The sequence below is a fragment of the Prionailurus viverrinus genome, chromosome B3, assembly GCF_022837055.1.
Source record: "Prionailurus viverrinus isolate Anna chromosome B3, UM_Priviv_1.0, whole genome shotgun sequence".
Classification (NCBI taxonomy): domain Eukaryota; kingdom Metazoa; phylum Chordata; class Mammalia; order Carnivora; family Felidae; genus Prionailurus; species Prionailurus viverrinus.
In genome coordinates, this window is record NC_062566.1 from 47,934,598 (window position 1) to 47,949,317 (window position 14,720).

General features: G+C 42.8%; 1 protein-coding gene across 3 annotated transcripts in view; it reads right to left on the minus strand.

The window, feature by feature from the left end:
* The window catches only part of TMOD2 (tropomodulin 2), a 74,719-nt gene that overhangs the window by 39,047 nt on the left and 20,952 nt on the right, over positions 1-14,720 (minus strand). For all 3 annotated transcript variants that reach the window (XM_047863480.1, XM_047863481.1, XM_047863482.1), the window contains 2 exons: positions 2,221-2,415; positions 216-372 (listed from right to left, as the gene is read on the minus strand). In XM_047863480.1, the coding sequence (XP_047719436.1) occupies positions 216-372; positions 2,221-2,346 (283 nt within the window). In that variant the 5' untranslated portion in view covers positions 2,347-2,415. The remainder of the gene's footprint in view (positions 1-215; positions 373-2,220; positions 2,416-14,720) is intronic.

The following is a 14,720-nucleotide window of genomic DNA, read 5'->3' on the forward strand; positions in this document are numbered from 1 at the left end:
GTCCATACATTACATTAGGGTTCGCTCATGGCAGTGCACGTTCTACAGGATTGGACAAATATACACTGACATGTCTCTACAAGCCATGATTCTTTTAATAAAGAATCCAGTTCTTGGGCTTCCTTCCAACTTCCAGGTCAGTTCCCTTGCTGGACCCCCTGTGACAAGGTATCCGGAGTCCCTTTGTCCCAGGATGTGGTACCTGTGGTCCTTACCTTTCTTTTCTCCAGTAAAGGGCACAAAGTCTTCCCTGTCTTTCTGTTCCAAAGCCTCCTTCTCCAGGTACATAAGGAGGTGCTCACGATCAAATGGGCCAGTGGCTGCTTTCTGTGTCTGGTCTTTCTGTCGCAATCCAGCCGGTAGCAGGGCGCTCTGATGACACAGAGGTGTGAGCAGGAAGGAAGGTGTTTGCCCTACTGATGCTCTGTTACCCACCCCCCACCCCAGCCCTGCTGATACTGGGGAGGCAGGGCACCTGTGCAGAGACATATACATGAACTGAGGACCGAGGTCTCTGGCATGTCTCTGAGGCCCTACTTGCTCTAACATCCTGTGCTGAGAGGAAGGCTCCCAGTGAGTGCAGGCAGAACATAAACAGCTCGAGCAGCCTCTGAGTCTTCTGTAGCTGCTTTCTAGAATATGGTGGCAAAAGTCCAGCCACCCTTCATGGCCTCCTTCCTCACAGATCACACTTAGGTTTGGCCAGCTCTGTACCCAATGTGCTCCTAGGTAGGCATATGGAGACAAATGAGGAGCCAACATGGCTATCCTCTCCTATCTCTAGCCTCTCTCCTAGGAAAACATCCAAGCACATGAGCAAATAGGGTAGATGCTGATACTTGCTTGATGAAGCTTAGGGATTCCTTAAGTTTCAAAACTAAAAAAAAATTTTTAAGTAAATAAAATATCCAATGTCTGGCCTATCAAAATATCATATAAATAATTTTTAGCGACATTTTTATTTGTAGTAAAAACCACTATTTTGGATGCCTCTGATTCTAAGTTTAAGATAACACTATCAGGGCTGAAGAAAATGTTTGCTAAACAAACACTGTAACAAGCTACTTACCATTTTAAGAGCTGATAAAAATATTAGAAGCTCCACTGAAATTTACATGATATTGTTGTTATAATAACTCAAATCTATCCATTGCTGTAAGATCACCAAAGGTTTCAAGTTATTTATGCAATTTTTTTTTAATTAAAAAAAAATTTTTTTTTTTTCAAAGTTTATTTATTTTTGGGACAGAGAGAGACAGAGCATGAACGGGGGAGGGGCAGAGAGAGAGGGAGACACAGAATCGGAAACAGGCTCCAGGCTCTGAGCCATCAGCCCAGAGCCTGACGCGGGGCTCGAACTCACAGACCGTGAGACCGTGACCTGGCTGAAGTCGGACGCTTAACCGACTGCGCCACCCAGGCGCCCCTATGCAGTTTTTATAAATAAGATATAAAACAGATCTGTATTTGGGGGTAAAGACTTGGTTTAAATACCACCTCTGGTGTTTACTAATATGGGATCTCATATCAATTACCTCTCCTAGTTTGTCCCCCTCATATATGAAATGGGAATAAAATTTTTTAATTTTTTTAATCTTTAATTTTTTAAATTTTATTTATTTGAGAGAGAGAGAAAGCATGCACAAGTGGGGAAGGGGCAAAGGGAGGGGCAGGGGGCAGAGAATGAGAAAGAGAGAGAGAGAGAGAGAATATCCCAAGCAGGCTCCACACTCAGCATGGAGCCTGACACAGGGCTTGATCCCATGACCGTGGGATCATGACCTGAACCGAAATCAAGTCAGACACTCAACTGACTGAGCCACCCAGGTGCTCCTGAATGGGAATAATATAATTTACTCCAATGGCTTCTGTGCCCAGTAGACTGTATGACCTCACAATAGAACTTTGGTAAGATTTGTTCCCTTTCCCTCTTTCTTTTCTTCCTCCCTAAGTAAGACTGTTCCTTTCTTAAGAAATGGAAAATATTTTTTACTATTTACATTAAATTGGTTTTTGAGAAATACGTTTGCCGTATTATACAGATGTGGCTACTGAGGTTCTTTATGAATTTGTCAGAGTGAATCACCCAGAACCAATCAGGGGAAGAACCCAGAATTTGCATTTGGAGCTAAGGGATCTCTCTACCATTGTTTAATGACCAAGCCACACCATTTATCCCATACTATCATGACCCACGCTCTTCAGTTCCAGGTCACTAACCTTGGGATCTAGGTCATCAAGAACATTTTCCAACTGTTTCAGTTCCTCTTCTGAGAGTTTGCCAAGAAGCTCATCTTCATCGATGTTCTTGTATTTCTCCAGCTCTTTTTGAAAAGGGAGTGCCATGGTTTCTTATATGCCCTTCTCATGGGTCATGAACATTTAAACAGACCAGCTTCCCAGGACTTCAGAATACTACAAATAAGAAAGAGACACTGTTATTTTATTCCACGAACTGGACTTATTGACAGGAGACAGGGCTCTGCTATCTGCCAACGGAGTCTTTATTGGACGAATAATTCAAAGAAAAGGTAATATCACCTCCCTCCGCAGAGCAACCGGACAGCTTACAAAGGGTTTTCATATGCATTCTTTCACTTATTTAGATATTTCCAAGTGGTCCAGAAAGGAATCCTGGACAGATATTAATATCCCATTTTACAGATGAAGATTCTGAGGCAAAGGTGGCTAAGTGCCTTGCTCGAGGCTCCAGAGCTGGCATGTGCCAGGCGTCCTAGTTCCCAGTGGAGTAGAGAGCCTTTCTACCACACTACTCTGCCTCCTCCAGCTTTCCATAGAAAACAGTGAAAAACAATGCACGAATTGTAAAGCCGTTGTAAGAAGCATACTTGTGTCTTTTCAGGGAGAGAGTGATGTGAGGAATACAAAATGGGGCTCATTCAGGAAAGAGCCTGGAATGTCCGTGTGAGAAAGCATTGTTCATTAACTCCCTGCAATTCATCTAAGTAAGATTCTAAAATCCTGACTACATACTCTCTCCATGTTTCTCTTTTCTTCTTCCCTCATCTTCTGTTCTCTTTCTAGTCCCATAGTCCCATTTCCTTTTTTTTTTTTTAAGTAGGTTTCACTTCCAGTGCAGAGCCCAACATGGGCTTGAACTCACAACCCTGAGATCAAGAACTAAGCTGAAATCAAGAGTATGATGCTTAACTGACTGAGCCACCCAGCAGCCCCTAGTCCCATTTCCTTTTTGTTTCCTTAGTCATGCTCCCTATCTCGTTATACCTCTAGTCCATTCTCCTTCCAACCCACTCTTTTATACCACCTCACTCCTAAACTTTCACTCAAAATGAAATTTTTACTCAATCCCGTCTTTCCTGCAGAGGATTTTTCATTTCTCCTCTAGAAAGATAATATTGCATTTAGGAAATAGCAAGGTGCTTACTTAGCTGATTGTGTTTCTCCTTAGGCAGTATTAACCTCAATCAGATCTTTCAAGGCAATTAATATTTGCTGTATGCCTACCATTTGTCAGGCACGGGTCTAGACAGCAGCAACACAAAGATAAACAAGATGTGATCCTTCCTTCAAGAAGATCACAGCTCAGTGAGACACCTGAATAGAGATAACACCACTTGATAAGTGTTATAACAGAAGGATTAAATAGGTTTAAAAACACAAGAGGGAGGCACCTGGGTGGCTTAGTCGGTTGAACATCCGACTTTGGTTCAGGTCATGATCTTGCAGCTCGTGAGTTCGAGCCCCATGTTGGGCTCTGTAATGCCAGCACAGAGCCCAGAGCCTGCTTTGGATTCTGTGTCTCCATCTCTCTCTGCTCCTTCCCTGCTCACTCTCTCTTTCTCTTTCTCTCAAAAATAAATAAACATTAAAAAAAATTAAAAACACAAGAGGAAGTAATCATCAGGTAAGAGAGGTGGAGAGTTGAGGGGAAACTGTGAAAAAGGGGTTGCATTTGAGCCCTGAAGAAAAAGACTATAGATGGGTGTGGGTGGGGAAGGATTATTCCAGAGAAAAGAGCAGCATAAACAAAGGCACAAAGATAAGAAGGTAGGTGGTATGTTGGTGAAGAGTTGATGTGCTATGGGGAGAGGAAGGAAATAAAGGCAAGACAGGGACACTTGGGCAGGGCCTTCCCTATGAGTCTTGCCAAGGACGTTGGGCTTTATTCTGTCGGAGATGGGGAGCCACCATACATTTTTATTTTTATTATTTATTTTTTTTTTATTTAAAAAATGTTTATATTTGAGAGAGAGAGAGAGAGAGAACATAAGGGGGTAGGGGCAGAAGGAGAGGGGGTGAGAGAATACCAAGCAGGCTCTGCACTGTCAGCATGGTGCACTCACGGCTCAAACTCACGGACCATGAAATCATAACCTGAGCCAAAATCAAGAGTTGGATGCTCAACTGACTGAGCCACCCAGGCACCCCTCCACCACAAATTTTTAAAGTAAAGGAATGATCTGAGAAGTGCTGTTTTTTTTATAGAAAGTAATTCAAAAGGTAAGAATGAAGAATGGGTTGGCATGGGAAGAGACTGGGTGAAAGTGAGCCACTAAACGGCTATTAGAATGTTGCTCCCCTCTCTTATTAATTCAACTGCTCACCACATTCAAGTTTGTGGTTTTCTACTTGGGTGTCTTTTCCATATACAACATAACTCTCTCATTAGCCAGATTTTTTTTTTTTTTTTTTTTTTTTGAGAGAAAGAGAGAGAGAGATCGGGAGAGCACAGGCACTGTGCCAGTAGGGGCAGAGGGAGAGGGAGAGAGACAGAATCTTAAGCGGGTTCCATGCCCAATGCAGAGACCAATGTGGGGCTTGATCTCATGACTCTGAAATTAAGAGTCAGACACTTAACCGACTGAGCCACCCAGACGTCCCTAGCCAGACTTCTTTTAAGCTTCCATTGCTATAGTCCAGTGAAACAAACAAACAAAACCCTCCTGCAAAAACTATCCCACTGAAGTCAGAGAACAATTGGATCATATGTACTTTGTTCTGGTCTCTGCAACCGCTTATTTATCATGTGACACTGGGCATAGATCTAAATCTGCCAGGGCATTAACCATCAAATGAACTGGTTGAACAATCCTACTTAAAGTTACACAGTTTTCCACATTTAACATTCTGAAATTGAGATGTGTTTTACAATGGATGATCCTACGATTACTGTTGACCCAGCAGCAGTCAAGATGTACTTGACATTGCCTACGAATGCATAAATATCAAAAGCACCAGCTTCAAAACTAGAAGAATGGGTGTCAGGGATTTGGGAAAAAAAATCCGCAGGGCTTTAAAAAATAGTACACCACTCTTTTTAAACCTAATGGAGAAGGAGTGAGAGAGGTGGTGACTCAGGCATGTTTAGCAACCCTCCCAAAGGAAGGCCCAGGTTAAGTTAGCTCTACATAATTACAGAGCAGGGTTAAGGACCCAGCATTAATGCCTTTTAGTTCTTTTATAGGTTTTTAAAAAAATTACCACTCTTTTTTTTTAAGTTTATTTATCCATCCTGAGAGAATGCATAAGTGGGGGAGGGGCAGAGAGCGAGGGGAAGAAAGAGAGAATCTCAAGCAGGTTCCACACTGACAGCTGCTCAGAGCCCAATGTGGGGATCGAACTCACAAACTGTGAGGTCATGACCTGAGCCGCAGTAGGCTGCTTAGCTGCCTGAGCGCCCCAAAACAATTACTACTCTAAATGGCACAGAGGAGATACTGTGTGGAAAAAAACCAGACATTAATGGCTGAATCAAAAAGTGGCCCAAAGGTTGACTCTAAAGGTGAAGAACTTTTAAGAATACTAACCAATTCGTTTCACTTGCACTTTCCCTTTTTATGCTCAGGGTGATCTATAACTTAAAAAATGTATTCATAGAAGCTTTATTTCAAACCAAAAGCTGTAAATAAACTGAATGATCATTCGTAGGTCAATGCATAAACAAATCGTGGTATATCTACATAATGGAATCTATCAGAAGTAAAAAGGAATGAACTACTGAAACACACTAGAACGTGGAGGAACATGAAAATAATTATGCTGAATGAAAGAAGCCAGACCCAAAAGAATGCATATGGTATGACTCCACTTACTAAAATGCTAGAGAGTGTAAACTAATCTATATGACAGAAAAGTAAATTAATAGCTGCTTGGGAATGGAAGAGAGAGAGGGAGCGAGGGGCAGAGGGGAGGATCCGGAAGAGGTATGAGGAAAATTTTGAGCTATACATATGTTTGTTCACTACCTTGATTGTGGTGATGGTTTCACAGGTGCATGCATGTTAAAACTTAGCAAACTGCACACTTTAAATATATGCAATTTTAAAAGATAAATATATGCAATTTGTTATATGTAAATTACAAGATGTCAAAAAAGTCTATGTGTAAGTCTAAAGCTGCTCTTTCAATAAAGTCAAAATTATACTTTTAAGAAAATGCATCATATTTTAATTGACAGCATTTTTTCTTTAGTGGTACACAAAATATTGATGTTTTACAGTCAGTGGTATCTTAGAGCTGATAAGATTCTATTTGTTTCTATTCCAGGATTCTACAACTATCCTCCCAATTTCACATCTTCCTGTGAAACTGACTTGCTCTCCTGATTTTCTAGATCATACCATTAATCTATCAGTCATTCACATTAAAAACTTGGACCACCCTCAGATTCTTCCCCACCTTTTTTTAATGTTTATTTACGAGAGAGAGAGAGAGAGAAAGAGAGAGAGAGAGAGAGAGGAGGGGCAGAGAGAGGGGGAGACACAGAATCTGAAGCAGGCTCCAGGTTCTGAGCTGTCAGCACAGAGCCCAACACAGGGCTCAAACTCACAAACCTCGAGATCATGACCAGAGCCAAAGTTAGACACTTAACTGACTGAGCCACCCAGGCGCCTGTCTCCCCCTTCATGTCCACTTGGTTAGCATCTCCTGTAGACTCTTACTGCAACAGAACTTTTCACACCACGCCTTCCTGTCACTCTTGTTTTGGACCTTTGTCCTTTGGGCCTGGATTACTCTAATCACATCTTGAAAGGTTTCTGTTCTTCCTTCTAAGCCACCAGCGCACCACAATCAGATCATCTTTCTTCACACTGCTAACAAGCCACTTCTCTGGGCAAGGACTTAACAATGGCCCCCTCTTGTCTACAGAATGAAAATTCAGACAGTCTAGCATCCAAAACTCCCATAATTTGGCTTCAATATGCACTTTCTGTTTTCTGTCTTCATTACTTTCTCCAGGGAGTTACTCTACTCCAGCCAAAAAGGCTTATTCGCTCTCTGTGATAGGCAGAATAATGACACCCTACAGATGTCCAGATGCTAATCCTCAGGACCAAGAATATGTTACTTTACATGGCAAAAGGGACCATGTGGGTTAAATCAAGGATCTTAAAATAGGGAGATTATCCTGGATTATCTGGGTGAGCCCAATGTAATCACAGGGGCTCTTAAAAGATGGAAAAGGAAAGCAGAAGAGCCAGAGAAGACATGATGATAGAAGCAGAGGGTCAGGGTGATGCTGGTTTTGAAGAGAGAGGAAGGGGGTGAAAGCCAAGAAATGTGACTGCCCTCTAGGAGCTGGGAAAGGCAAGGAAATGGATTATTTTCTAGAGCTTTCAGAAGAGAGGGCAGACCTGCTGACACCTTGATGTTAGCCCAGCGAAACCTGTTTTGGATTTCCAACCTCCAAAACTGTAACATACTAAATTCTTGTTGTTTTAAGCCACTGAATTTGTGACAGCAGCAATAGGAACCTAATACACTTTCTTACCCATGCATTTCCATTTTTCAAGATAATTGTTTGAGTATCTTGTTTGCCCCTCCACATCCACTCCCCACCTTGCTCTGTGCCCCAGGAATATAATGTATTTACTGCATGAATGGGCTCTCTTGCTCTCTGGTTTATGTTTGGCCAACAGGAGGCTCTACAAAGAAACCAGAGAGCAGGGAACAAGGAGGTTGGTCCAGAAGGTCCTTTCTATACACAGCTGGTCTCCCATCTAGCTGACTTCAGGCCTGGGGGTGGTGAAGGGTCCCTGTTGTGACTAGTGCCAGATTTCTGTCTTACTGAATTCCCTAAACCCGCTCTGCATCTTTGTAAATAGCCTCTTTATTAAAACTTCTTCAAACTGTTCAGTTTGAGTGTGTCCTCTGTTTCTTGTTGAAACCTTGGCTGATACAGTAATATTCCTTGGAATGCCCTGCTCTATGCTCATGGCCTATCCATGTGCTCTGCTTTTGAGACCTGGCTCAAATCCCAGCTCTGCAGGACCACAGAATGTCAGAGCCGATTGAAGCCTTAAAGAGCATCCAGTCCAGCAACATAGATGGTTTTTCTCCTACTTCCCCGGTCACTCCGTCTTGGTCACTTTTGGCAATTCCTTTTCCTCCATCTTAACTACTGGCATATTCAGGTCCTGTTTTAGAACTTCTCTCCTACGAATCTCCCTGAGGGAACTCAACACCTCCAAAGTTTTAACTATACTCCATATCTTAAAGACCCCCAAATCCATATATTTGTCCTAGACTTTCTTCCTGAGGCCTAGGTCCAAATATTTCCAACTGCCAAGCCAACATCTTTCCTTGGCTGTCTCAAGCACCTCTGAGTACTCTCATCATTTGTCCTACCAAACAGCTTCTCCTCCTCTAGAATTTCCAGTTGGTGCCAAGAAACTAGGGAGCCATCTTTGACACGTTCTTTTTCTTGTCTTCTCCTCACCCATCCATCACTAAACCCTGTCCTTACCTGAACATGTTAGAATCCACCTATTTCACTTGTCTGCCCTGCCACATCCAGTCTTAACCCTTTGATCCTTTCTCCATACAAATGATCTTTTTAAAAAACTCTGCCTTATTGCTTAAAATTCTCCAATGGCTTCCCATTGCCTTGTGGATAAGGATCAAATTCAGAGTCTGGCCTCTGTCATCCTCATCAGCCTCATCCTGCACTGCACTCCCCAACCCTTCCTGGCTCCAGCCTCCTGGACCACCTCCAATTCCTGGGCCATGCCTTATGTTGCTCCCTCTGCTCAGAGCACTAGTTACCCCACCCCACTCTCAGTTAAATGCTGTCTTGTTCATCTTCTCGCCTCATGCAAGCTTCAATTTCTCCGGAAGGCCTTGTTCAGACACCAAGACAAGGTCGGGGTCACTTCCCTCTCCCATGGCATACACCCTTGATCACAGTTCTCCTTGACTTCATTACCACTGCTTGTTTTACCTCTGTCTTCCTTGCTAATCTCTGTGAGGGTGGGAACTATACCAGTTTTGTTCAGTGTTATAATCCTGGCTCTCAACACAAGTCTTGACCCAGAGTAGGCATCCAACAAATGCAAATGAAGGAAGTGAGCTCAGAGAGGTGAAGTGACCCACTGGTCCAGAGTTCATTCCACTGCATGCCTCTACTCTGTGCCATGGAACTTTCTGAGACCACCTAAGACCACAGGAATCACTCCTCTTCCTAAATTCACACTATGTCACCAATTTGGTATTCATCCCTTGCTCTCTCATTATCTTTTCATGTTTGTCACATATATGGTTTTCTCTCCAACTCTTACCACAAACTCCCAGAGGACAGGGACAACATCATAATTCTTTATATTCTTAGGCTTCTCAAGCTCAGGTTTGTATATTCATTTAACAAATACGTACTGAACGCTCACCTTTTTCAGATACTGCTGGGACAAGAGCACTGAACAAAACAAATGATATCCTGTGCTCCAACCAAGCTCACAGTTTGGCAGGGCAAGAGACGTTAATTAATTAGCTACAGTAACGTGTTAATACAATAGAATGGTACCCTTAAAACAAACCGCATATACTGCATTTAATGAAGGGGTGTCAAAGCCAGAAGAGAGAAAAAATAGTGCATCCTCCTGGAGCACAACTTTGACTTAAAGATCTGGGGGGAAAGCTAGTTACTATCATTTAATAAAACACATAGGTATACTGCGGAGAAGAATGCAGCATTCACAGAATTGTAAAAGGCAAGTTGCAGATCTCTGGCTCATGACTGGCTGGCTTGCTTCAGCTCCGTCCTGGGCCCCACAAAGGCTCACATCTGGTCACTTCTCCCGTTGGCGATGCCACAGTGGAAAGTCTGCAAAGCGGTGCTTCAGCCTCCCCTCCGGCACAGCGTCTGTCCCATGGCAAGCACTCAACGTGCAACAAGATACGAATGTACACGCTGGAATGAAGCGAGTGCCAAGCAAGGCTTCCCAGAGTCCAGGTGGGCACGCACACCAAGTCACTTAGGAGAACGGAAAACGGAGGAAGGACTAGAGCTGAAGAACAAATGACCTGGGTCTTCCAATCACTCTTCTATTACCCAAAGACACAAGCCCTGGGGAGGAAAACAAGGAGTATGGCTTTCTTTGCTTCTTTGTCCACTACCTTATTTGTACAACAGCGGTATGAGAGGAAAAGCAGATACCACACCAAGCGCCCAGCCTCTGGCCCTGCCTACACACAAAGACTTGGAGCCAAAGCCAAAACAAGCAGTCCGATTTATTAAACCCCGTCCAAACCAAAGGCGAATTTTTACAAAAGACTACGCAAAAAAAAAAATACTCTTAAAAACACAGTGAAAAGTTTTTAAATGGGCAAAACTGTGCCGTTAAGTTACTTTGGAGTATACATCTCTAGGAAGGCTCATAGAAAGGACAGACGCCGCACTGGGAGAGGAGGGGGCCAGGGAGGGGGCTGGAGAAGGGGGACTCGGGCTTCAACTATACTGGTGATGATTTATTCCCAAGTAGGGGTGGGGAAGTGAGACGTTACTATTCTTTATTATAAATCTTCAATATTTCATAATAGTTTAAAAATAACCAGTGAACCAACATGCACAAGGGTCAAATCTACATTTTCTGATAGTAAATTAGAAAAATCGGCATATCAATGTATCTTCCAACAAGACATGAGTTATTCCTATATATTTAATTCCTTTCTAGCTGTAGGCAAATGCAAAAATGTGTACAAAACACATAGTCTGTGGGCACCTGGGTGGCTCAGTCAGTTAAGAGTCCGACTTCAGCTCGGGTCATAATCTCACAGTTTGTGGGTTGACGCCCCTCGTCTGGGCTCTGTGCTGACAGCTTAGAGCTTGGAGCCTGCTTCAGATTCTGTGTCTCCCTCTCTCTGCCCCTTGCCCACTCACGCTCTATCTCTGTCTCTCTCTCAAAAATAAATATTTTTTTTTTAAAAAAAGCAATAACCACATAGCTTGTGTTTTAAAATCTAGCTATTTGAAATGGCCCAGTCATGTCTATTTCTCTTTTCCTTCTTTTTCTTTCTTTCTTTTCTTTCTTTCTTAACAAGCAAATGGCTCCTGTCATATTCTGGGAAATACTTTCAGGGGATGAAGGACAGAGAATGCGGTAGGATGAGGAGGAATTTCAGGCAAAAACTAGACAAGGCAATTGAAGGGAACAAGCTGAAAGGGGAATGAGAAACAGATCTCACCAAACTGAAGACTTTGTCTCTGAGACTATGTGTTAACTTCCTAAACTTATCACACAAAATTTCCCATAGCTCAAATTGTGCTTGAAAACAGTCTCCTTTTAAGACCATGTGCCTACCGGTGAGCTACCCCCCTCCAGGTTCATAAGACTTAAAGCAAGGGCCTTGGAGTCAACCAGCGCTGGGTGTGATGGCTACAGGTCTGTGTGCAAGAGAAGCTTTTCCAAGCCTCTGTTCTTTCCTTTGCAAGACAGGCAAAGAATAGTACTTATTTCAGAAGGTGGAGGTGACGCTTAATAGGATAATGTGCGCAGCAGGCACGGTGCCTAGCACATGCAAGCCCTCAGTCAAAGCCATTTCATTTTTGCCCTTGGTCTGGGAATAGTCTTTTATTTGGGGTATTTGTTCCCTCTGTTATCCTTGTCAGGATCTGTTAAATATAGAGAGGCAGCAGCTTCTAAGAGTTCCAGGTCAGCGTTGCCAGGTGTAGCAAGCCACCATGTATAGCCTGGCCAAAGAAGGAGATAGGTTTCCACATGGTCAGACAGCAGCCAAGAAGCTTCCTGGCTGGGGCAGAAGCTCTTTAACATGGAAGTTTTAGACTCTCTGCCACACTGCTACCTGGTTTGTAATTCTCTTGGCAGGTCCTGCTTCCTGCTGCTGCCTTATCCCTTTGGCCCGATTCTGTTTTCTAAGGAGTTTCTATTTCCTGACTTCTTGCACTGCACTTGGGTATATGTGCCTTTTTAGTTTTTAACTGCCTATTGGTTCTGGCCATATTCCCTTGCCTTGCCTTCAGGAATTAATGGCTTCTCACTTCCTGACTGACACTATGGGTTCTCTACTTTCTGTCTTTTGATTCACATGCCCTCCCAGCTTCTGCCTGCTTATGTAGTCTTTGACCTATTTTGTCTCTTACTCTGGCATCTGTATTCCAGCTAGGTTTTGATCAATGTTTTGTTATGACTTATAGGTACTATGTGCACCTCGACTCGTGACTGCTTATCAATATGATATGCAAAATACTTAGCAAATGGTATGGAATGAGCACTGCCCAGTCAGAATGGTTGTCAGTTCTAAATATCAGGGATGGCTGTCCCTGTACATAATGGCTGAACAGCAGCCCAGCTTACTAGACTCTAGACGCCTTCAACTGCCCTGATGAGAGGCCTCTCTGGGCTGGTGCCTCATATTTGCTCCCTACTCAACTCCAGCCTTGGCACGGCTGGCCTTGTACCCTGTTTCATGAGCTCCTATTACCCACCGTCCTAGAGCTGACCTTCTCATTAGCACTCTACCCAGCTTTCAATAGGGGAAACCTGGCAACCTACTTAAAGAGATGGGGTAGCCTTGAGGCCAGAACAGAAGGGCAAAACATAAACGTAGAAGTATGTATATTCCAGGTATAGCAAAAGTATCTTTGCAGCAAAAGGCTCTGTATAAAATTGTGCTATTTCTTAAGAGTTCATTCTGTTTTCCTGCATGGACGACAGGAAGTCTCTTCTGCACATGCCTTCTATGAGCCTCTTTGAACCACTCACTTATGGTCTATAAGAAACAATTTGGTTGTATGCAATTTGCTAATAAAGAGAATGAGAGGAAACCCTCTCATTTGACAGAACAACTTCTGTTCTATCAAAAGGCTGGATCTCTTCTTTCCTCAACACTCCCCTAACTCAAAATAAAAACAACCCCTGGAACTTCCTTCTATACGGACACAAATCTTGAATGTAGAGAGGAAAGAACGGTGCTTTCAGGATGGTTCTTGAGTAGGGCTAGCATTTCAAAGGTTTGGGAATTATCAATACTTTGAGGTTGGAGTTAGGGGATGTAGTATCATCAGAATAAATGATTGATAGGAGCCAAGAAAAGCCAAAAAAGGGGACTTCCCCTGAGCCTACTCACACCTCCAACAGGATTTTAATCTCGGAAACTCAAAGCCACGGATTCACTGCGGCTAGGTATCACTAACCGCACAGTTCTCCACAATCCTTTCTCTTTATTGACTTTCTAATTTTATTAATCTCTCCCACTGTTTTAATTTAAAAAGTTCAAACTTACAGAAAGTATAAAAGAACAGTGTAATAAATACCAGGATACCATTTTCTTAGATGCACTGCCATCATTTTGCTACATTCCTGAGCTTCCTCCCTTACCCTTACACTTTTCACTTTTTGCCCTTGAATTAGCTCAAAGTTGCAGATATCATGACACATTTCCTCTAATACCTGTACTTCAAACGACTAAGGACAGTGTCTTACATAACCACAGTACCACTACTGCACCTAAGAAAATGAAAAGTAATTCCATAATATTATTTAATATGCAGCCCATGTTAAGTTAAAATTCTTCCAGTTGTCTCCAAGTCATATTTTATAGCTTTTTTTTTTTTTCTGATCTAGGATCCAAAGTTCACAAATACCAAGTGGTTGTTACATCACTTGAGTATTGTAATCTGCAATACTCCCTGTTCTCCCAACAGTCACCTTTCCAGTCTTTATGGAACATTGCATAGGTGAAATCATGACGTTATTGCATCCCCACAGGAGACTCATAATAGGTGCTGGTGTGCTTGAGCACTAGGCTGAGGTGATAACCTCCTCATTTTTCCATTGGATGGCCACTTTTCCCCTAGGTAATTTGTGGTGAGATAATCCTATTCTCTAACAACCTCTCAAAGGTTCTGAGCCCATGGAGGAGTCCTTGCCTGAATCAGTTATGGAAGAGTTTGCACAGCGCTGGTTTTCTGGTTCTCTTATTCCCTTTGTTGTGTATTATTCAAACAATGACCCATCAGTCCTTGTCCTCTCTTTCCTCAGTGCATTTGCTCTCTGGTTACTTCTTACTGGGGCTCCCCCCTGGGGCTCCCCCCCCCCCACCTCCTTGTTGACCACATTTAACCAGCCTCACAAGACCTTCTCCCTTTACCCACAGATCTCATGACTTCGCCTTCAGCAAATTAAAAACAAAAGCAAAGAAACACAAGTTGCCTACCAATTTACAGTAATTTACAAACATTAAAGTGGCTGTGATACATATTTATTGGGTTCGACTGAAGAGAGTAGAGAGAGGAAATCAGTTTTATTTTGTTTTTAAATTGGATTCCTAAGCCCTGAAAAAAAAAAAAATCTTTCCTCTTCACTAGGGTAAAGTCACTTGTTCTATCACAATCAGGCTTTTTGTAATGGTGTTGAACAGAAGCGACATCATCCCTTCAGTTCCCTCATAGGAGCATCTAGGAAGAACAGATGTTTGGAAATGATGGGCCCAAACGCCCCATT